The 23,002-nt window shown below is 45.0% G+C and overlaps 1 protein-coding gene across 2 annotated transcripts in view; it reads left to right on the plus strand.

The window, feature by feature from the left end:
- Positions 1-23,002, plus strand: part of SORCS3 (sortilin related VPS10 domain containing receptor 3) — a 581,582-nt gene that overhangs the window by 251,834 nt on the left and 306,746 nt on the right. For both annotated transcript variants that reach the window (XM_025467140.3, XM_025467142.3), the window contains exon 3: positions 418-517. In XM_025467140.3, coding sequence (XP_025322925.3) covers positions 418-517 — 100 coding nt within the window. The remainder of the gene's footprint in view (positions 1-417; positions 518-23,002) is intronic.

Here is a 23,002-nt window from a genome sequence, read left to right on the forward strand (position 1 = left end):
GCTCAGTGAAGGGGGCATAAGGTTGACTGGACTCTGGTGACCTCAGGAGACAGTCTGGCCAGTCTGGCCTCTCACCCAGCTCCGGGCCAGAACTCACGTCCCTTCACAGCAGCACGCCGAGGACCCTTGGACTGAACTCGGAGCAGGCAGTCCGCAGCAGCAATGTCCACAGACAGCCTCACAGAGGGTGGGAAAGTAGGTCTCTGAGAAAGGTTGGAAGCAAAGGGGAGTGAGTTTAGATAGTAAGCAGATGCACTAGTCTAATTGCTCTTCCAGAATTAATGGAGCCTTTTATCTCTGAATCACTCCTGTGATTTGGGAACAAAAGTGCAAGTTGAAGGAGAGCTTGGCTGCCCTTTGAACACAATCCCCCATTTGGTAAAACAACCTCTCCCTTTCTTTCTCTCTCACCTGCAGATCAACGGATTATGGCACCACCTATGAAAAGCTAAATGACAAAGTAGGTTTGAAGACTGTCCTCAGTTACCTCTACGTCAATCCCACCAACAAGAGGAAGGTAAGTCTAGGGGTCAGGGGTCCCAAACACTCCCCGCGGGGTAGCAGGGCTGCCGGGGCTTGGCATGAAGAAGAAAACCAATAGGCGTGGAGTCAGAGAGGGCCTGCTTTCTATGCCATGAACATCACAGCTACTGCCATGACACCAGTCGAGCAATAATCATAATAATTTCAGCAGCAGCAGTAGAATTATGTAACTAGGAAGGTGTTCTTCTTTGCCTTATCTCGTTTATCCTCACGGTCAGTCTTTGGGCTAGAGGTTATTGTTGTTCCCATTTTACAGATGAAGAAACTGACGGTCAGAGAGAGGACATCATTTTCTAGTCCGCAGTCAGACAGCGGTCAGTAGCAGATCTGTGATTTGAGAGTGGGTCTGCTTGTCTCTGGGGCTGAGTTCTCCCACAGCCTCCCTCTTGCTGGTCTGTTTGCAGGGAACTCCTTGTCAAAAGGGAGTCTGCGTCTGCCAAGGGAAGGATAGGTGGTTCCTGGATTCACCAAGTTGATCCAGAGCTGCTGCTGAGGCACAGGAGGGCAGACTTGGCTCCACTGGCTCCTCTGTTCTCTGACTTCCCAACTGACTTACTAGCCAGGATGTGGAGGAAATCATGTAAGGCCAGAGCTCAGTCATGGAGACACGCTGGGAGGAGGGGACCTGGAATCAATGGAACGATGGATGGTTTTAGAAAATAAATACTGTGTCATATGTTAACTCTGAGACAGGGTGATCTTTCTGTAGCCAGGAAGGCACTGCTGTTTAGAAATTTAGGCAGGCCCAGTAGCCCCTATAAACACACCAGGGATCTAAGAGGACATTTTAGTGTTTATTTTATTTATTTGACAGAGAGGAAGAGACAGCACAAGCAGGGGGAGCGGCAGGCAGAGGGAGAAGGAGAAGCAGACTCCCTGATGATTTGGGAGCCGGATGTGGGGCTCCATCCCAGGACCCTGAGATCGTGACCTGAGCCGAAGGCAGTTGCTTAACCAACTGAGCCACCCAGGTGCCCCAATCTTAGTGTTTCTAAAACAGCACTCCCAAACTTTCCTTTTGCAATATGGTTTGCATTCCCCCATGGATTCCCAGCCTTTTCTTTTGTGAGAATCAGTGCAAGGCTGACGTTCAATCCATTGTTCAGATGTCTCTGACCTTTGAGTCCACCCTGGTGGAGGCCAAGGTGGGATGATGACTTTTTTTTTTAAAGATGTTATTTATTTATTCGTGAGAGACACACAGAGAAGGCAGAGGCACAGGCAGAGGGAGAAGCAGGCTCCATGCAGGGAACCCAATGTGGGACTCTATCCCAGGACTCCAGGATCACACCCTGAGTCAAAGGTGGACATTTAACTGCTGAGGCACCCAGCTGTCCCTGGGATGATGACTTCTGATGCTGCTCAGAGCGGAGCAGCTTTGACTCAGACCCATGACATGAGCACTCACAGCCTCCTCTCTTCTCACTCCCACCTCTGCCGCCCCTAATCCCCAGCAAAGGGAGGAAGCAGAATGGATGACTCCTGGTTCCGTATTGATGATGGATGCCCAATGATCTAGCGAGGGGGTCCCAGACCTGAGTCTGTGCCCACCATTCTGATGGCTGATCATCTGTTACTGGCTTTGGTGGAGTAGTTTTTCTTTGCTTTGTCCCAAAGTTGCTGCCATTTCCATAGTTTTCAGTATTGTCTTGTGACTTGTTGAACATCAGAGCTGGAAGGGATCATAGATTTTATCTATCTGCACAGTTATTATTAGTTCTTGAACTTCAGTGCTTTTGCAGAAGTGAGTAAAGCTCTAGATCTCGTCTCTGGAAATATGCACCTGCCCACAAGACTGGAAACAGTTTTTAGCAGTTTGTGAATAGTTGGAATCCCACCCAAGGACGCAGGATGTCCAGGACATCTCAGTTAGGAATCCTTTTTCTGTACTAATAACCTCATTTTACAGATGAGGAAACAGAAGCCAAAAAAGAAAGAAAAAAAGAAAGAAAGAAAGAAAAAAAAATCCCACAGAGCCAGGTAGAGGTCAGGACTCTTGATTCTCAGTCTAGATTTCTTTGTTCCAGACCACACTTTGCACCTTTTCCTCCTATACAGTTATAGCCTAGTAGCTTAAAATTTACACTCTACTCCTATCTTGGAAGCTTGAAGCAGTGCTTCTTGACCTACATGAAAGTAGGTGCCACATCCATGGATCCAATAGTAATGATCTGTCTCAATTTTTCCTTTGCCCTGCCCCCTTCATTAAGAAGGAAGTTGAGGCCCGCAGAATATAAATGTCCACCCGTGTCACTCAGCTGGTTTGTGGCAGCATTGCCAGTTGTTCTCATGACTCAGTATAAAACTTTTTCCATTCTGCACAAATGACTTGGGGTCGGATGGAATCACATCTTGGGGTGTATGCGCTGTGGGGGAAGCAGGTAGTTGACACATGGCAGATGCTCTTTAGCACTGCTCTGTGACCTATGACCACAACAGAATTAATCATATTTTCTTATAGATGATAGGTCAGCCATTTTTCTCTCAAGTGGGATGTAAAGGATCATACCTGGTTGCATCCAGTTTGGTGATCATCTGTTATGTCTGTTTTCTGGGCTTCTACTCATAATGATGTCTCCTTTGGTCTTTTGCTATTTTTCTCTACTCCTGACTTCCTTATCTCTCCTTGGTCCAATCTAGAGGTGATTAGAAGCATGGGGTAGTCATCTGGATGGCTCCATTGGTTAAGTGTCTGACTCTTGGTTTCAGATCATGATCCCCGGGTCATGAGATACAGCCCTGTGTCAGGCTCTGTGCTCAGTGAAGACTTTGCTTGTGTCTCTCTTTCTCCTTCTATCCCTCCCCACCTAAAATAAATAAATGAAATCTTTAAAAAAAAAGAAGTGCAGGAAACAGAGGGTTGGTTAAAGCAGATGCTGAGGGTCAGAAAGAACAGAACACTGAGATTTAGAGACCACTGGTGCAGAAATGCTGTCTCCATTTCTCCTTCCTAGAGGTGATATCTATACCATGGGCTCTCTGGAACAGTTTCTCATGGGAATTAATTCCCACTTAACAAAAAGTTGAACCTGTTTTGCCTGTCTTCTCTGAGAAATGCCATCAGAGCACAGTTAACTCCCACTTAAGAGTCACTGCTGCCCATAAAGTTAAAAGCATAGACATTTTCCTCACTCAGATTGGGGAAAGATAAATGACAGGCTATTGCCATGGTTTTATTTATTTTCTTTAATAGCAGTAGAAATTAATTCATAAGGAGGCTGTGTGATCCTGAAGTACTTTCTGAATCATCCAAGGAAAGATGAAATTAGATTCTGTTTCATTTTATGGTAAGTGTTTTTGATTGTCTTCTGAGCCTCTGGATGCTGACAATTCACAAATACTTTACATGGTGACTTTTATTTTAACCAGAATATTTGGTTTAGTAAAAATAACCCTTATCCAGCCACTTAGGCAAAATGACAGATATTAAATGAAAATCCTCTGGTTTGTTTCCTTATTGCTTAGTATTCTGGGTCATAATGACCTTGTAATTTGACATTTTTGTTTTCTTAACTGTGTCTTAAAGTTTAAAACCTGTGGTCTCTGGATTCTCATCTCAGCTTGCCTTATTCAACATCTTCTGATACTCTAGCACCCACATTTTCTGTAGCTGCCCATGTTCATTGACAGCCAGTGAAAAATCCAGCAGATTTTCAGCTAATCTTATGGAAATACTTGCTTTTTACTTAATGAGTTATTTGTTTAACAGATGGCTACTGCTTTCCTTGGAGGCTGCAAGAACATCAGAGATCTGTGGCCCCTGGCAAAACAGTAAATTGTGCTTGCATTTATATTGTTGTTGTCTTTCTAATGGTTTTTTGACAACATAAAATCTCCAAATGCAGATAGCCAATAAGCCATTAGGTTGAAAGTAGAAGTGTGTCTTACGTGTGTATAGTCTGCTTCTACTGTAATTAATACTGTAATTAACAGTAATTAGCATTAGTTGAGCACCTACTATGCTAAGCTGCCCTTTAGGAGCTTAACCTATATAACCTCCAATCTTCCCAGCCACTTTAGAAGGCAGATATGATAAGGAAATGGCTCCATGTCGATCACCCCATGGCTGTATTACTTGTAAATGGTGGGTTTGCAACAGCTTTCCCCTTGATGAGGAAAGTGAGTGACAGATTTGTCAGGATACATCATCTAGCGATGCTGGACTCCCTAAAGGAAGTTGAGATTTGTACTAGCCATCTTTACTAGTCTTTCCTAAATGAGAGTACTGATGTGAAATGCTGGGAGCTACTCCAGTTGAAGTTGTTCTAGACTGTCCTAAGACACGGTGGCACCAGCATTATTTTAATGACCTTGAGCTGTCCTGACTGTATGTGATGTGAATTCTTCATCTGTCGCTGTTTGCCTTTCTCCAGCCATTGGCCAAGGAGCTCCTTGTCCATGATGTCTGATCCTGACACTTTGAACATGATGAAGAGCAGTGTGTTAGTTCTAGAAGCAGGTGTGTGTGAGGTTTGCCACCCTGAGGAGGGGCTCTGCTATGGCGGGCAGGGAGGGTCCTGAGTTCCTTCTCACAGCTTCCTCTCCTCACAGGAGATGAAAGTCCCTGGGGTCCTAGAACTCATTACTCTCAGCTGATTCTTCTCTAGTCCATGCAGAATGTCATGTGCCAAGGTCAAGCCTGCGCTTAACAGATCTGTGCTGTGTACAACACAAATATGCTGAAGACTCTGTGCCCCCAACAAGAGAAGGATTTGGCTCCTATGGGTGCCTATTTGAGAACAAATCTTTAGGTGGATGGGGAAATGTGGGCCTGCTATCGCCTAATTGCTCTGGAAAGAGGCCGCCACCTGCCGATTTGGAAAGAGTGCTTTGGAAAAGGCAGAGAGTATAGGAAGGTCTGACTGCCAGGGAATGTGGCTAAATCACTGCAGAGTAGAGGTGGGTGTGCCTATGGCAGGGGAGTGGGGGAGTGAGTGGCCGGAGGCTATATGGCACCAGAATAGGGCAATTACTTCTTATTGAGCTTCTCACAAACTCCAAGCTCTAGGCTGAGTTCACCTCTATACCCTATTCTAAGTTCTTCTTCTAATCCCCTGAGCCTGGCACTTTTATTCCCATGTGACAGATGAGGACACTGAGGCTAGGGCAGGCGAGCCACTTGCTTTTTGTCAAGTAGCTAGCAGGAGTGGCCCCGGATCCCCATTCAGCTCTACTTCTCTACTTGATGCCATAGGCCATGTTGTTTGCTCTGATCCATAGGTTGGCAGCTCTTGCACAGATACAAAGACCAGGTGAGTGCAGTCAGTACCCCAACAGTAGCTGTTACTTGGGGTTTTCTGTCCATTAGTGTTAGAGAATTAGCAGTGTCTTGAAAGAGAAGGAGAGTGTGAGATCTTGCCTTTCTAATTGATTTACCATTGAAGAGGATAATTACTTCCAGGCTGCCCTGCAGAAATGGAGTGGGAACTACCAGTCAGATTTCTCTGACAAGCAAGCCACCTCTGTCAGGCTGCTAAAGAGGCATTGGGAATGTGGTCGGATGTTGGTTATTCCCATATCATTCTCTTAAAAGAACAGCATAACCCTGAGCTCTGTGACACACAGGAAAACCACAAAACAGAGAATTTTGAACTACTGGCCTCCTGTTTTCCCTGGCTGTGTCTCCTGGGATGGTTGGAGGATCCAGGAAAGTCCACTGTAGGGTGGCACACTTTCAATTCACAGGTATTAAAATCTCTTACACAAAAGCAAAGCAGCAACAATAATAATGAGAATGTGGAGAGAGAATTTCAGGCTGTTAAGCAATCTGTTAAATATCTAGCTCTGAGCAAAGTCTTTTGGAGGGGATTTTCCTGCTTTTCGAAATGTGCAATCTGCTTGGGCAGAAAATGTGTACATGAACAACAACTGCAGGTGGAGACCTGGGGTCTCAAACTCAAAGGCATAGAGGGGCCAGGCAGGGGCTGTCAGTGAGTGATGTGGGCTGGGCGGGGAGTACGGTGGCTGCTCGGTAAAGGGGCTTCCACTCATGTGCTCCAGGTGACAGTAAGCGTGTGAGAATGAGGGCCTGGTGTGGCTATGACATCATTGTCACCATCTCCTGATTTTCTCTGCATATTCCCATATGAAATTTTTGTATTTGAAAATGTTTCAGATATGCTTGGATGTGGAGTTTGGAGTGTGGGGCCTGGCAGGCTGTCCCAAATCCATTTCAGTTCCTCATGGGCCATATTCTGAGTACTAAGTCATTCTCCAACTGAAAAGTTGGCATTTGCCAAGTGGCCTTTGGGGCCCCAGCATAAGGATAACGGTTAGCGGGTACTCTTACTGAGGGCCCACAGTGATGCCTTTGTGATTTGTATGAGGTACCAACTAAGTTGAGTGCAACTCACAAAAACTTCCCTTTGACTCAAAGGAATCACACAGTGGGTCCTGCATTGCAGAGACCTTTTGTGTCATCGAAGGGAAAGGTAGAAGTAGAAGGCAGACCTCTCCTTTCTGGTCCTGGTTCTACTCCTGGGTAACCATGTTCTTGAATAAGCCTGACCCCACTCAGAATCTCCATTTCCCTATAATGGCAAGGTTGACTCCTACACTTTTTGAGGTTCCTTCCATCTCAGGTTGTCCAGATGGCCACCATTTGGACAGGGCCTCTCAGAGGTCTGTGTAGTTATATGTGATGATACATGGACTTTGGGCTCAATGCACAGCCCATTGGGTAGTCCTTGGAAGGTGTGATCCCCATAGCTCTTGGTTTTATGGACACGTATTGGCCAGCTAAGTGCCTCCATCCAGGCTAGAAACTTCTTTTCTGGAGTTACAGTTCCTAGGTTAGAAGGTGGTTGCTTTCCTGTAACCCACTGGCTCTACCCATTTAACTCAGAGCAGCAGAGTCCTCAATGGCACAATCGCAGGCTTCCATCAGCATGAGGTGATACAGCTTCACATGAGCATTGCTGTCCCTGTCCAGACATGCACAGTCCTCCTCTTGCAGGAGAGGGAACTAGAGATGCTGTCCGAATCTGCTCTGGCAGCCCAGGTGTGAGGACACTGTCATGATAGCAGGCAGCAGACCAGCTTGGCTGTATCACACTTCCTCCGTCGTGGTTACCTGCTTGCTGCATCCTCAACCAGGCATCTCATCTCATCAGCCCGGCTTTCTCCCTTCACAAACTGTGTATAATAAGCCACGTTTTGAAGAGCAAGTAAGACAAATCCCTCCTAGTGCTAATATTCATTTCTGTTTCCAAAGTTAACAAGTATCTCTGATATTAATGGCAGTGGTGTTGATAATACAATAACAATGATAAGTAGCTAGCATTTTTTGAGAGTTCCATACATGTCCCAAATTATTCTAAGTGTTTTAAGTGAATTAATTCATTGAATACTTCACCAACAATCCTGGAATGTTAGTACTATCATTATTCCATTTACAAATGGTGAAAGTCTGGCACCAAGCTGGCACCAAGAGGTCAGGGACCTGCTCAAATTTAGTTGTTGATGGTTACTTACCTTGGTCTAGCATGCTCACCTAATTCGCTTGTGCTCATATTTAGTTTTAGACTCACTGCATGTTGGAGCTAAAAGGGCCCCCAGAGACTGTGCAGGCTCTCATTTAGCAGAAGAGGCCACTTGGGGACTTGCCACAGGTCACTAAGTCATTTGCAGCAGGGCCAGGGCTGGAACTGGGTCTACTGACTCTTAATCCAGTGCTGTCTACAGGTCCACAGGCTGTTTGGCTGCTGGAGCACTTAGATCTGATAGAGAACCCCAGCTGTGAGTGAATGCAAGTAGGGAACTGTTGGGAGCATGTACTCCCCGCCTGTCTCACTGAATGTGTGTTGTAGCTGTAGGTCATATGAACATCCGTAGCTTCTCAGTTCTCTGGTCTCAAAGGATATTACCGCAGGAATTCTATTTAAGATGAACCTGGGTGAGAAACCAAGGGCCTGAAATCCAAACTGCCTTTTGTATGTTGGAGGGCAGAATGGGGTTAAGCAGTGTGCTCAACCCTAAATGGCTATCCAAGAAGCAAGAGGCTGGCATCCCTGGGGAAGAGATGTTGGGGGAGGAAGTAGGATTTTTGGTCTAGGCTTTCTCCTAATTAGCTGCAGAGATTGGGAAAATCATTTAAATTGTCTAAGCCCCTGTTATTCCATCTGTAAAGTGGGCATAAAGGCTCATTTACCTATCTTCTCCTTTGGGAAAAAATTTAGGGTAAAATGAGAAACATAATACTGCATTGGAGGAAATAAGCTACAGAAAGGTAGGAGAGGATTGTATCTGCTCAGATGGAGCTGGCATCATGATCACAGAGTGGAATCAGCCTCCCTGTGCACTGGCTCCCTGGCTGTACCCCTGTTCTGACCAGAGGTGGGCTACCTGCTTCTTGGCTTCCTTGAGGAGAGCCTGCAGCTCCCAGAACCCTGTGTTTTCAAGGGCCTCACATCCCGCCCTGTCCCAGAGGCACACTGCTACCTTTTTTCCTCCATCAGTCTTCTTCCCTGTGTCTTAAAACCAAGCTTGCTAACAGCCTGAGGGAGATGGATTATTCTGCTGATGGAGAGAAATGGTCCCATTCTTGTTAATTCACAACCACTTCATTTTTCTTGCCTCATAAATTAACAGTTACCAAGAGGCTAGAGCAGTGTTTATGGCAAGATCTGTGAAAAGAAAGAGTGAAAAAAGGAAAAAGATAACAGATCTTGGACCAAACCTCCTTCATTTACTAATTCCACGTCCAAACCTTTCTCCTCTTAGTATATCCAGAAAGTGACCCAGAGAAATAACCCCCCGAGAATAAAAGCATCAAACATTGTTGGGGTCTGAGGAATGCAAATAAAGGACAACTAAGAAATCAGCAGAAGGTGGACCCACGAGGGGAGAGACCCCGGTTTACAGGTGTCCACCCGCCTTTGCAAGTGTGACCAGTGATGGAGTAGATGTGAAATCAACTCGAACTAATCACTTAAAGGAAAGAGAATCTAAAGTAATTCTTGGAAATTCACTCTTTAGTCACAAAGTCCCTTTCTCAGCAAATATATGTATGTGGTTCTCCGTATAAATTACTGCAGTGTGCTCTAGCCAATAATTTATTTAAAGGCTCATTAAAATGATTACTAGTTTTTTTCTTTTGCATTTTATTTGAAAATGGGAAGAATATAAACCTATAGCCTGGCTTCTCTCCAAAGTGCCCTTTGGGGTTTGCATTGAGTATATCATATTTTTTTAAATAAAGATATGATTTGCAGTAAGATTGTTCAGGCATTTAAGAGGAATAATAAAAATTAGCCACTTACTGCACTTTTTAGTGGCTTGTGTTTGCCTAACCTATTTTTTTAAATTTGATTTTTATTGGATTTGGGTTTTATGTGTATATGTGTGTGTACGTGTGCATCTGTGCGTTCAAAAGAGGTCAACAAAGAGCATTATGGCAACTTCAGAGTTAAGAAATAAGAAAAAACAAAAACAAAAACCCTCTTCCTTTTCTGGGCAAACTCTGGTTAGGAATGACCTAAGGATCAAAAGGAAGCCTGTGTTTCTGGGTGGTCATGAGATGCTGGTTCTGTTTTGCTGCCTAGCTTATCCCAGGGACCCTGGCTGACTGCCACAGTGACTCAGTGAAGCCTCAGAGGAGGGATTCCATGCAGAGGGAGATGACAGGCAAGGGTGCAGGTGAAGACAGAACCAGTGATATGAGTGGAAAGCCTAAGGGCTCATCCCAAAAGAAAGGACATTGAACTGGCCATGAAGGAGTCAGGTTGGGTACGAGAAAACACTATGGGCACTGACAAGAGGCTTCCACACCAGGCCTGGATGATCTCTGGAGATTGTGGGAATTTTATACTTTAAAGGATGTTAAAAAACACAAGGTATCTTGGTCTGAGGGACTTAATAAAGCACCACGCTTCAAGGCAGATGTCATCCTGTGGCATAATCAGAACTGGTGAAGAGTAGAGGCAAAAATCGGGCCGACTTTGGAAGAAATCTTGCAATTTGGAGAAGAGAAGAACAAGGACAATCTGTGAGGGGAGGCAGGCTGTGGAGGTTTTAACAGACATACTGGGTTTAGCAGTTGCAAGTCAAGAGAGAGACAGAGGGGGATTTAATATTGTAGACCCTCACCCCAAAATCTCAGGGATGGAGGTAGGACTCAGGGCAGGGGTATGGGAAGCCCCAGCAGGTTTTTGAGCAGGAGGCCAACAGCATGAGAGCTATGTATAGGAAGGCTGATGAGAGTCGATGGGCTGACAAGGTGCCCGTGTCAAGCGTCGCACGCCAGCTCTCTCCATCCTTACCCTGCCCTCCCCAGACCTCTGGGTGTATTTTCTGAGCATCGCAGGCAAGAGCAATTTTAGCAAAAAGCTTGGGATGGCAGGGTGATGTGTTCTTCCTAATGTTCCGACGCACAGTTATATAGCAAATGGATCTCGCTGCCCCTGAGGTAGAGATATCTGTAACAAAAACCACCACCACCACCACCAGTGAAAGAAATGACTCTGTTTTTTTTCTTCCTTGGTGAGCTCAACCAAGCAGAGAGATTGCTACTGACATGCATGGCTCGCCCCCGGCCCGGCCCCCCATTCCCGGCCCAAGGTCAGAACGACAGACGTCAGTACTCAGCGCACACTCTGTTGGTGAGCGTGGCCGGGTAATGAAGAGCAAGCATCCTGGGATCCCTGGCTCTGCCAAATGGCCCGGGGGCAGATTTGCAGCAAGTGTCCCTGCACACTGGGGGTCTGAGTCGGCAGTGCAGAGCGAGATGCTGACCTCAGTGACAAATGGAGGCCTGGCTTGGCGCTGGCAGCTCCACGTGGAGGGCCTCCCGGGAGCAGATGCAGACAGTCAGCCCTGCCATTCCACAGCGTGAGTCTAACTCTGAGCAATGGCTCAGGACTGTCTTATGATGACCAAATAGAGGAAAGAAATGAACCAGAGAGGAAGCAGCTACGAGAAATGCGCACAAGGATCTCCTAGCTTCCAGAGAGAGGAGGATGTGTTCAGTTTAGAAGCTTGCCACTATCCCTGCTTCCTCCCCAGTGCCCAGCAAGGTGGTGTGATAGTGGAGGGAAGAGCTTCACAGCGCGGCCTGTGCCCAACTAGCTGTGTGACCTTGAACATGTCATTTCGCTTGCCTGCACCTTCGTTTTCTCATCTGTAAATGGGGCTCCCAATAGGATTAAAAAAAAAAAACAATTTTAAGAATTAGATGACATCTGCATGCAGTGCACAGAATAGATGCTCAACAATGTACCTTTCTTTTCCTGGGTGAAATGAACCTCTGGCTTTTCCCCTGCTCCATGATGCTGTCCTCTTCCCAAGGAACCCATGTGCAAGTAGCTAACTTTGCTGTCCTGTGAAAAGGCATCTGTTTCCCTCAGACTAGCATTAGACAATATCCTTTCAACCTCTAAAATGAAAAACAGCCCCCTTTGCATACCCGCCCCCGTTTTTCTCTCTCTAGCCACATGCTTAGTGTGTCTTCTTACTGATGCATTGATTTCTCCTACCTCACTTAATGAAGTATAAATTAAAAGTGATGGTTGTAAGTCCTGGGCGGTGTGTGCAAAGCAGGTTTCTACCTGTTATCACACAAGCCCCATTAGGCAGATGGAGCTGGCGGGTGGGAGGTCAGATCCAGGTCTGTCTGACTTCTGAGCCCCAACAGCCCCTCCAGTGTTGTACCCCCATGAAACACCACCTTCGTCTCTGCAGACGTACATCCAGATGCATCAGTTCCTCTTGGTGGTGTACAGATTATCTGTCTTGATGGTTGCAGATCTCCTTGCCGTGTGGTGCCAGACCTGGGAAACATGCCGGCACTTCAGGCTTGGATCCCATACTGGCAGACATTGTATTTAATTGGGACTCTCCTTTGGGACTGAGCTGGGGCCAACACCTCTGAGAGCAGTTACGGCAGCAGTGCCAGGTGCCCGTGGCCGCCCCATAGATGCTCAACCTGCTGCTAGACATCTGGAGCAGGGTCTTGCTCTGACTTGGGCATTAGAAAGTCAAAAAATGCTAACATTTATTGAGCACTTACTGTGTGCCAGGCCAGTGGTTTTACATGAATATTTTTCTCACACGTATAAATATATGAGGTAATACAGTTACTATCTCCCTTTTGGGAGGAGGGCGTGAGGAGAGGCTGAGAATGACTGCTTTACAAGTGAGCAAGAGGGAGAAGGATAGAGAAAGAGAGAGGGTGAGCACACTCAGGCAAGTTCTCCTAGGTGAACAGTGGTCAAGCCAGGTTTCAAACCTGCATTGCCCAATTTTAAAACATAAGGTCTTAGGACAGTGTTTTATTGACCTTTTTGGGCTTAGATGGACACCATGACCTTCCAGAACCTCTCTTCAGAGGAGTATAGACATGCAGAGGGATGTGTTTTCCTCTAGTTCAACAATGCTGTGATCCTATGCTAAGAAGTTCTAAAGAATGTTCTCTGCTGAGGCAAGAAGTCAGAGGAGTGTAGGGTTGCCAAGTTTTTCTTAAACATAAGACAAATGATAGACTGGGGTGCATGGGGGCAGTAAATAGCCTGTGAAAATGCCTTAGCATCCAGTAATTCACAGGAGCAAGCATCAGGGCCAAGCTCTGCCATTCCCATTTGGAAGCTCCCACAGGGTAAGGGCTGATCAGGTTCCTGAGGGTCTCCTTCCACTTGGGCAAGGAGCTATTTCGTTCAGATCCTGACTCTACTTCTTAGCAGCTGGTGGCTTGCATACATTATTAAATTCTCCAAGCTTTTGTTTCCTGGTTGTTGTAATCAGGGTAATATTAGTACTCACCTTATAGTATTAAATGAGAAATGTTTGCGAATGCTTTGCCAGCGACTGACCCCTGGTCCCCAGTTGGAAAACTACTTAACTTCAGGACCCCTGGCTTCTATGGGCTAGTTTCATGTTGTTTCTGTCCATTTATGAATGAACACTCAGCCTAGCTGGGCACTCTTGGCCTCTCTCTCTCAGACATTGGATGTTCTGTTTGGAGATGAAGCTGGTCAGCAACTCAAAGGTTGTCTGGTTCAAACCTCTCATTAAACTGATAAAGAAACTGTCCCAGTGAGGGGAGCCACTTATTCAAGGTTATACAAGCACTTAGTGGCAGAACTGTGGTTTTTGAAATCAGATTTCTGGCTTCAAGCCCAGCGCTCTTCCTATGAAGTTACATAGAAAGACACTGCACCACGCAGGCAGACCTGGAAAGACACGTAGTTACAGAGGACGCTGGTAACTAGGAGCTTTGAGATGCTTTTCGTCCTTGTCTGGGAAACCTAGAGTTCTAGGGCACTGGAATTAGAAGAGGCCAAGTCCGTCTTTCAGACCAGTGAGGAGCCATGTGGTCATGGATAAGGCCCCCGAGGGTAAGTTGGACCAGGGGCTGCCTTTGGCTGAGTCAAGATTGAACAAGGAGAAAAGAGGTTGAAATCTGAGGTCTGTTAAAGCCCAAACGGTGAGAAGAAGCCCCAGATGGAAGGATCAAGCAGAAGGGATGAGAGCAGGGAGACCGGCCATGGAGTACGAGGTGGGCTCTGGCATAGGAATCTAGACCGAGATGGTGGGTTATTGGCAGCCCATTTTTATAGGGCACCTTTCTCTCATTAGGGGGATGTTAAAAGGGGAGGCACTTGACTGATTAAAGCAGTCTGCTGGGGCCAGACAAGAAGGACAGTCACATAAGAAGAGTAGCAGAGAGATAGGATGCAATTATCCAAAGTGGTCTTTGGCCTGAACCTCCAGACTTCAATCATCCCCGGGGAGGCAGTGACAGCATATATATGCATGGAAGATTTCCTGACTCTGCTCCGGACCTTCACAGAGGAGTGAGTTGATGTCAGAGCAGAATCTTAGCACGCAGGTTAGCTCTGCAGAGGCGACTTGGAATAATAAACTGCTGGTTTCCTGGTGTCAGCTGCCCCACCTTGATCCCAAATCAGAGAGCATCAGCATTTGATAGCTCAGAGCAGACCAGCCTCACAGATGCAAGGTTGTAAAAAGTTATTTCTCTGAGATTTCCTCAGCGTTAATGACCGTGTGACATGGCAGTCCAGAGGAGTTGTCTTGCCTCCACTGGACCCTAAGCCAAATGTAAATGACTTTAAGTACTCCATGTCACCCTCTCCTCTTGAGCGGCGATAAAAATCATTCCTCTTTGGTCTTAAAGATGCTTGCTTATGAACTTCTGCATGCCGAGTCCCCCCCCACCCTGAAGTCTTAGGGCAGGTACTTGGGGCCCAACCATCAACCCCTGGAAGTAAGGGAGAAGGAGGTGGGGAAGAACAGATCATTACCATGATCATCCTCTCAAAAAGTGATATGCTCAGAACTTTTCATGTATTGTCAGGCATCATCACCATTTTGATCAGGCCAGTCCTTCCTCAGAAACTTTCCAGAGCCCCTGGTGTCCATGGGAGAAAATCTTGTGTTGCAGCAAGTGGTTCTGAGCTTGACTGTCCACTCTTCTCTGTATCCCTCTCAACTAGTGTCCAGTTCTGTGACCTTGGACAAGTTTTAAATGCTTCAGACCTCTGGCCATTTTCCCTAAAATGGAAATCATCATACCTGCCCATGCCAATTAGGATGTTTTGGCTCTATGAGTCACAGAAGCCCTGCTTGCCCCACTAGAGCATGGGGGATTTATTGCTTTATGTGATGACATCTAAAGGTAGGGTATTTCCAGGTTGTTAATTCATCAGTTCCAAGACATTGTCAAAGGCCAGTTTCTTTTCTTTCTTTTTCTTTTCTTTCTTTTCTTTTTCTTTTCTTTTCTTTTCTTTTTCTTTTCTTTCTTTTCTTTTCTTTCCTTTTCTTTTCTTTCCTTTTCTTTTCTTTTCTTTTCTTTTCTTTTCTTTTCTTTTCTTTCTTTCTTTCTTTCTTTCTTTCTTTTCTTCTTCTTCTTCTTCTTCTTCTTCTTCTTCTTCTTCTTTCTTTCTTCTTCTTCTTCTTCTTCTTCTTCTTCTTCTTCTTCTTCTTCTTCTTCTTCCTCTTTTTTTTTTTTACTTTGCCATCTAAAGTGTTAGTTTTTGTCCTCAGGCTGATTTCCTCCTGCTGGGAAAAAGATAGTTGCAGTTCTAACATCACATCTGGACATGAAAAGGTCCAGAAGAAGGATAGGAGACAACATATTTTCTGAATGAGGGAACTGTTGCCAGATGCCGCCAGCTCTTAGCACTGCATCCCTCTTACATGCACATGCCAGGACTGGGCAGACCAGGGCAGCCAGCGTGGGGCTGGCCTCCACCAAGCACATGCCCACACAGATGGGGTACCTCAATAGAATTTGTTAGGAGGGAAGAAGGAGAGGCATGGATGGATGTTGTGTAGGCAAGCAACAATACCTGTCACAGTGCCTCATGGGGGCCTTTTGAGGATTAAATGGGGTAAGTCACATAAATCATAAAGATGGTAGCACTCTTCCTATTCACCATCCTTCCCATCTTTATGTCCTGGCTCTCAACGATACTGTTTGCTCCACCTACCAAAATCTTACTTCTCTTGTAAAGTTCAGCTTGTACCTCGCTTCCTCTGTGAGGTTTTCCCTGACACCCCAATATCTCACTTCCTTTTTCCACCCATATAGAACTTTTGCCTCCAATTCCTGAAAATCTGTAGGCAGTCTGTGGATGGTCTGCATTAGATAATGTGAGGCACCTTGAGAAACATTGAAACCCAGACCTCAAAGACTCCTGGAAATTCTGATTCTATGGATCTGGGGGGTATTAGGGATATGTACTAAACAAAAAGTCACACACAAAAAAGAGTCTTCTAGACATTCTTGATGTAAAGCCAGATTTGGAAATAATTTCTGGAACTTAACATCAGAGCTTTGTTACCCACTGTGAAGATGGTGGATAAGTTTTCAAGTACTGTCCCCGGCTGAAGAGCAGGAACCCTGTCTTATATGTTTTTGTCTGTTGCTTAATGCACAGCCTGGGAACAGGTGTGCTATTAGTAGTTTTTAAAGTGTGTTTCCACTGAGTCTTTTGAGTGAGAGGAGTTTTTAAAAATTTCAAGAGTTCTTCTAGATGTGTAAGTATATTCATTTCATCTCTACCTCTAGTGTTCTCAGACTCACAACCAGAAGAGGTTTGCTGGTATATGCCTCAGCCGTCCTGCCGGAGGGATAGAAGGATGTGCCAGCTCATGCCCAGTTCGGCTTGCCACTCAGGGTTCCTATCCTCCTTTCGGAATTATAACCAATTTAGAAGGTCTGACTATGGTTTCCTTTACAACAGCAGAGGCAGAAGAAGTCAAAATTGACTTAACATTATCTCTGAAAACCACCAATGCTGGGAAGGGGCACTTTTGCACTGCTTCTTTTTTACCAGTAATGATCTCTGCAGCAAGTGACAGCATTTCCAGTTGGAGTTCCAGGGAGCTGATGGATACGGAGTAGTAGAGCAATCATGTGGTCCATGAGCATCCTTCAAATGACTGTTGTGCATGATGGCTTGCTGTGGACACTGGGGAGGGACTATGAATGAAGAGCAAATCCCAGCCCAGAGCATGCTCACTGTGTGCTGGGGTCGGGTCTGCCTTTATATGCATGATATGATTGATTAATCCTTGGGAGTTAGGCACTTTATTACCCCCACGTGGCAGCTGTGGGAACAGAGCCTGAGAGAGGTTGAGAAATCTGCCCCACTAAGTAGTGGACTTCTAAACTCTGGCTGCCCTTCAGACTTCCTGGGGAGCTATGAAGGTATCACCTCAGGGACTGTTAATAGATCTAGGATAGGATGAGGCCCTGGATTATATATATATATATATATATATATATATATATATATATATATATATATATATAGTTTTCTAGATAATTCCAGTGTGCTTGTAGCATTAAGAACTGCTGGTTTAGTTGGAGTGAAGGAAAATTAGTCCACTATTTTGTAGTGTATCTTAGGGTCTTATGCTCTGGGCTTTTGCTTTCATGGAGCCATGCCCTGGAGGGTGATAAGTGCTGTGGGGCACAGAAGAAGGAGACACTGATTCTGCCTAACAGGCCCAGGAAGGCTCTGAGTGAAGCTAGTGTTTAAGCTGAGAGAACACATAAGTAGGGGTTTACTGAGGATGGATGGTGGAAGTGGGTGGGATGAGCTTTCTGAGCAGAGGAAGTAGCATGTAGAGTGGAATAGTTGTGTGCGGGAGGGAAATGTATTCAGGAAGGTCCAGGATCATTGGTGAGGTAGGGTGGGGAGCACATGTGAGGAGGTGTCAGAAGGGAAAGAGAGGTGGTAAGGGGTCACGTGATTGAAGGTCTCCTGTATCAGGCTAGGGAGATTTTGTTTTTGTTTTTGTTTTTTTCCTGACAGAATAGGGAGTTGTTAGATCTGATTGATGTTTTAGAAAGATCACTGGGGGCACAGTGGTTTAAGAGGATGGCGAGTCTGACAGCAGAGGGTCTAGTATGACATTGCCTTACAAAAGCTGAAAAGATCAGAAGCCACCTGGATGCCCAACCACAAGAGATTTATTAGTAAATTAAAAACAGTATGATGGAATACTATGTAGGGGATTAAAGATTATTTTTGTTGATATGGAAAGCTATTTGTTATATATAATTTTTAAAATGTTATAGACTTATATGTTAGAAGTAAAGCAGATAAGAAGAAGAAGAAGATGACAACGATGACTGCCATGTTGGTCTAGGCAAGGGCTGATATAGGCATGGATTTTTGCAGTGGTGGAAGGATGCCATGGGAGTTAGCCATGAAAAGTGCTAGAGAGGTAAAGACAGCCCAATCTAGTGCTTGCTTGGAAAAGTGCCAGAGAAGATTCTATACCAGGTCTCAGGAGTTCATTTGAGCTGCTGGGTAAATGCATGGGGTCTGGGATATTCGTAAGCCATGCCTGGACTACAGAGCAAGAGGCTTTGGACCATAGATAATCAGTTTGGTTGGGGGCATGTTGAGTTTGATACTCTAGGACATCCAGGTAAGAAGGCTTTTAGGCAGTTGTTTTGATGGATCCAGATCCTAGGAGACAGGCTTATGCTTAAGAGCACACATAAGTCTTGGCAAACAAAGATAAATTCAACAATACAGTCTGTTTGCAATTCTTGTTGTTGAACCTAGGATCGAGTGCACATAAGCCTAGCTAGCCATCAATTCAGCAAACATTTATTGAAAACTTACTCCATGCTCAGCACGATGCCAGGCACTAGGATCGCCAAGATGAATGGGACTTGGGCTCTGTCCAAGAAACATATTATAATAGAGAAATGTATCAAGTGCGTTGGTAACACAGAAGAGCAGGCGATTAATTCTACCACGAGTGGTTAGAGGAAGAGACAGAGCAGAAGTCACATTTGACTAGGCCTGAAAAGATGAGTTTGACTTTGCCAAGTGGATCAGTGTTTTATGCTTTACCGCTGCAGTTGGATTTCACTTTAGAAATTAAGCATATTTGAGAAAAAGTGAGTATTAATTTGAATGCCAGGAAACAGAATATTAAATCCATTAGAGGAGTCCACTATAAAATTGAAGAAGTTCCTTTCTTTTTTTAAAGATTTTATTTATTTACTCATGAGAGACAGAGAGAGAGGCAGAGACACAGGCAGAGGAAGAAGCAGGCTCCATGCAGGGAGCCCGACGTGAGACCCGATCCTGGGACTCCAGGATCACACCCTGGACTGAAGGCAGCGCTAAACCGCTGAGCCACCCAGGGGTCCCCAAAGAAGTTCTTCTCTAAGAGAGTAGCAAACACTGACTGTGTTCTGCAACCCATTTTAAGTTCTCTTTGGGGCTGGCTGAGAGCTCCCATCACTTGCACTCAACCACGAGGCAAAGTGACATTGAATAGCTGATAGATTTTCCTCTAGTCTACTAGCCAAGTCAAGCTTGGGTCTTGGAAGGACATCTCTTCCCAAAGCTCCAGGCAGATGCCCATTCCCCATAGCTGCTTAAATAGGAGCTGGTGAACCAGATCTTGCTCATCTCGAGGGGCTTGAGTGAAGGTCACGCAGCAAAGTGGTGGCAGAAGCGCACTGCCGTACACACCTTGCCACGCCATTGGGCACTTCCAAATGATGCTTCCCCACATGTTGGCTCTCCTCCTTGGCAGTGCTTGTGTGTACTCTTACCTTTAATTACAAGGCCCCGCAGCGAGTAGTGGTTTGCAGTCAGGTGCCAGTGGGGATGGAAGCCGGCCAAGTAGTAGACGCTTGACCCGGTGAAGGATGACTGATTGGCAGAGCTTGGACTCCAGTCTTTCCCTTTCATTTTGCTGCAGTTTAATGTGTTTTCTGTACTTTCAGAGCTCTCTGTGCATCAGGAGCCCATTCAGCCTCAGCCTGTCTCTTTCTCTATTGTTAGTGCTTTCAGGTTTTGACTGGGAAATAAATACAGTGCAGAGACCCAAACCTTCTCAAGCTGGTGTGGCTTTCAGAAAGTTGGCCGATAAATTTATAACCTGAGACTAGACTGCACTTTGACATTCTAATTGAATGGCCTTCATGGGTCAGGGAGGAGTGTTTTGGGGGGAGAAGTGTTATGTGAGATAATTTGCTTTTATACACTCCCTACCCTGCATAAAATCTGCCAGCGATTGCCCATTGTCCTCAGGATTCAGGCCAGACTCCATAGCAGGAGACTAAAGCTCCCCTGTAACCTGCACCAGATATTTTCTCCTGCCTCATCTCCCTTGTACTCTTGTATTTTTATAGGATTTAGGGACACCGTGCTCTTTTTCAGCTCCCCTGGAAGCTCCAGTGCTTATTCTCATGGTGTCTTCTTGGAATGATCCTTCCCATTCTCTCTACTATCCAAATTCTAACCATCTTCAGGGCCCCATGCAGAGGTCATCTCCTCTAAGAGGCTTTTATTGACTAACTCGATCAGTGTTTCCTCCCACCTTGTATATTATCTTTTAACATTTCTGTCTATAGGAATGTGGTTAGCTCTCTTGGGACAGGCACTAAGATTTTCCCATTCTTGTACCCATTGTAGTGCCTGGTGCAATGTCTTGCAGGCTTTCAGGGCTCAATTGCCTTGTTGCTTTTTTGGAGGGAAACCATGGTGCAGGTGTTCAAGGCAATTCCAGGGTAGCTGGATCTCTGCCACCTGTCAATGGTTCTCAGTCTTTCCCTGGGCAAGGCCTGTGGAGGGCTCACTAACGAAGAGGGCTTTTGCTTCGGGTTTTATCCCAGCTTCCCAGATCTGCTTTCCTGGTCCAGATGGCACCTGACTTTGGCTGTTCCATCCTGGACTCACCTTCTGTGTTCAGCATTCTGCTGGCCTCTCCTGTCATTGCAACAGGACTAATGGCTTCCAGCTGTAATAGCTTATAGTCTTCCTCCAGCATCCTCTGCCAGAATCCAGAGCCTAGCACCTTATGCTGGGGGGAGAGAGCTCAGTCAGGGGGACATTTCTAGTGGAATTGATGGCTCCCTCCTTGGTACTTTTACAGCATTCTGTTTATCTTCTGTCTACTTTGTATCTTCCTACAGCTCAGCCATTTATGTTTCTGTCTCCCCTGCTAAACATTGGATGCCCTGGGGCTAGAACCACACATCTTTTCAGGCTTCCTGGTACCTAACACAGTGCTTGGCACTGGGTTGCCATTTGTTTCAACTAAGCTGAAATCAATAAGCAATTATTAACTGGCAATGGCCCAGAAAGTGCCCAATCAAAGCAGTGAACCATCAGAACCCCATACTGTGTTCCTGCCACTACTCTTCCTAAAATCCTTGAGTATCCTCTTGAACTTGATATTCCTGCACACTGGAGTTTTATGGGGCTATTTTCTGTCCTCTGGGTGGAAGCATCACTGGGGAAGATGGACATCAAAACAGGCCAAACTGTCTTTGAGGTTCTGTAAAGTTCCTGCCTTCACCTACTCAAAACACTAATTTCCTCATGGGTTTTCATCCTGACCTGACTCTAGAATATCCAAAGAGATGTGGACATGGGTGTCTCTTGCTCTACAACACCCAGAGGGTAGGAGATGAGCCAAGAAAAAAATTTTATTTTATTTTATTTTTTATTTTATCTTTATTTTTTTGCCAAGAAAAAATTTTAAATGTTATTTTTTCCTGTTGAAAAATGAAAAAAAAAAGATACTGGGGAGATCAGGCCCTTTTCATCACTGGACTTCTTGATGCAATACACAGCAATTATTCTTTCTGGCTTTCTCTCTTGGGTCATGTAAAAATGCTGAATTTAACATAATCCAGGAAGAATGGAAACATCTCTGACTTCATATGGTGATATTCTTCACTACGCTTGGCTCTGGACAAGTATCTGTCTGGTCCACGCAGAAGTGGCTGACTTTGAAGCCATCTTTACTCCGTCTGTGGTGAATTGGGCTATACCCCCCTCCTTCCAGGTTCGTACAGTCACCAACTTTGTTTACAGCCTACGTGGACACTCATGGCCACCCACATTTGAATTTCTGTCACCCAGATGGTGCTTATCAGACTCAGAGAACCTCAACTCTCTTACTGCAGTTGAATAAGACTCTAAGGACTTGGACTTCTGCTCTTTTCAGTGGAGCACCAAAACTTAGACAATCTGGCTAACTTCCCTGGACTGGTCTAGACTTTGGAGAAGAAAGCAAAGATGATTTTAGGGTTGGCTTCCAAACACAAGCTTCTTTTTCTTTTTGCTCTGGCTCTGAAAACAAAGTAGCAAAAAAGTTGTGACATTCCCACTGGGAGAAAAGAGAGTCTGGTCCTTGCAAACAAAGACTTAGCAGCCTGTCTTGAAGGGTTATGTGGGGAATTGGGACCTTACTTTTGTTTCAGGATGATTAGTCTGAAGCATTGAGAAAGAAGACACAATTTTATGTTTTAATAGTGTATTCTGCTTTGTTAGATTCTTGATAAATCACCCTACATAGAACAGGGGTTGTTTTTCTTTTTTAATGATAAAAGCATCCTTTATTCAGAGGCTGCAGTGCAGATAAAGAAATAAGGATGTAGGAGAGCTATCAAAAAGATTAGAAAAGTAAAAAATAAAAAAATAAAAGATTAGAACAGTGGAAGAAGAATCGTGAGTGGAACCTGCCTAGTGGAACCTGTTGCAGCATTTCCCAAGGACTGCTAGGAGGCTAACCATAGCTTTTAGAAAACCTGTTGAAATGTTTTTGGAATACTGAAAATTTGAAGAGTCAAGTCAATTAGAGAAACTGAATCTGTATTTAAAAATCTTCCTACTAAGAAATCACCAGGCCCAGATGGCCTTACCAGTGAATTCTTCCAAATGTTAGGGGAAAAAAATAACACATATCTTAGAGAATTCTTCAGAGAACAAAAAAAAAAAGGGGAAAGGCTTTCCAACTCATTATGAGGGCAGTGTAACCTTGATACCAAAGCCTGAAAATGGCATTAAAAGAAATAAAAATTACCAGTTAATTCCTCTCTTGAACATAGATACAGAAATCCTTAACAGAACATTAGCTAATTCAAGCCAGCAAAATATAAAAAGGATAGTGCAACACAACTAAATTGGGTTTGTTTCAGGAAAGTTATTGCAAGATTATTTTTTATTTATTTATT

This window comes from Canis lupus, chromosome 28 (assembly GCF_003254725.2).
Source record: "Canis lupus dingo isolate Sandy chromosome 28, ASM325472v2, whole genome shotgun sequence".
Lineage (NCBI taxonomy): Eukaryota > Metazoa > Chordata > Mammalia > Carnivora > Canidae > Canis > Canis lupus.